This window comes from Eimeria mitis, genomic scaffold (assembly GCF_000499745.2).
Source record: "Eimeria mitis Houghton genomic scaffold, Emh_scaff339, whole genome shotgun sequence".
Lineage (NCBI taxonomy): Eukaryota > Apicomplexa > Conoidasida > Eucoccidiorida > Eimeriidae > Eimeria > Eimeria mitis.
In genome coordinates, this window is record NW_013571730.1 from 22,127 (window position 1) to 22,535 (window position 409).

At 53.1% G+C, this 409-nt stretch overlaps 1 protein-coding gene across 1 annotated transcript in view; it reads left to right on the top strand.

The window, feature by feature from the left end:
• Window positions 1–409, top strand: part of EMH_0008610 (uncharacterized protein) — a gene marked incomplete at both ends in the record, with an annotated part of 7,493 nt that overhangs the window by 6,531 nt on the left and 553 nt on the right. The window contains one exon of the mRNA XM_013498386.1: window positions 10–142. Coding sequence (XP_013353840.1) covers window positions 10–142 — 133 coding nt within the window. The remainder of the gene's footprint in view (window positions 1–9; window positions 143–409) is intronic.

The following is a 409-nucleotide window of genomic DNA, read 5'->3' on the forward strand; positions in this document are numbered from 1 at the left end:
CCCCCGCAGGAAGCAGCAGCAGCAGCAGCAGCAGCAGCTGCTGCTGCTGCTGCTGCTGCTGCTGGGGGTGCGGGGGGTGGTGCTGCTGCTGCTGCTGTGCCTCAGTACGAAGAGATCTGTCTCCTCCCCCCAGCGCCGAACTGTAAAACCCTAAGACACAAACCCTAAACCCTAAACCCTAAACCCTCAAAAAACCTAAACCCTAAACACCCTATCAGAAACCCTAAACCCTAAACCCTCAAGCAGAACACCCAAACCCTAAACCCTCAACCAGAAACACCAAAGCTTAGAGACGCCAGAGAAAGTCCCCATACCCTGACGATCAGTTTCTAGGGTCTGGGGTTTAGGGTTTAGGGTTTAGGGTTTAGGGTTTAGGGTTTGGGGGTTTGTTGCAGTGTATATTGAGGAA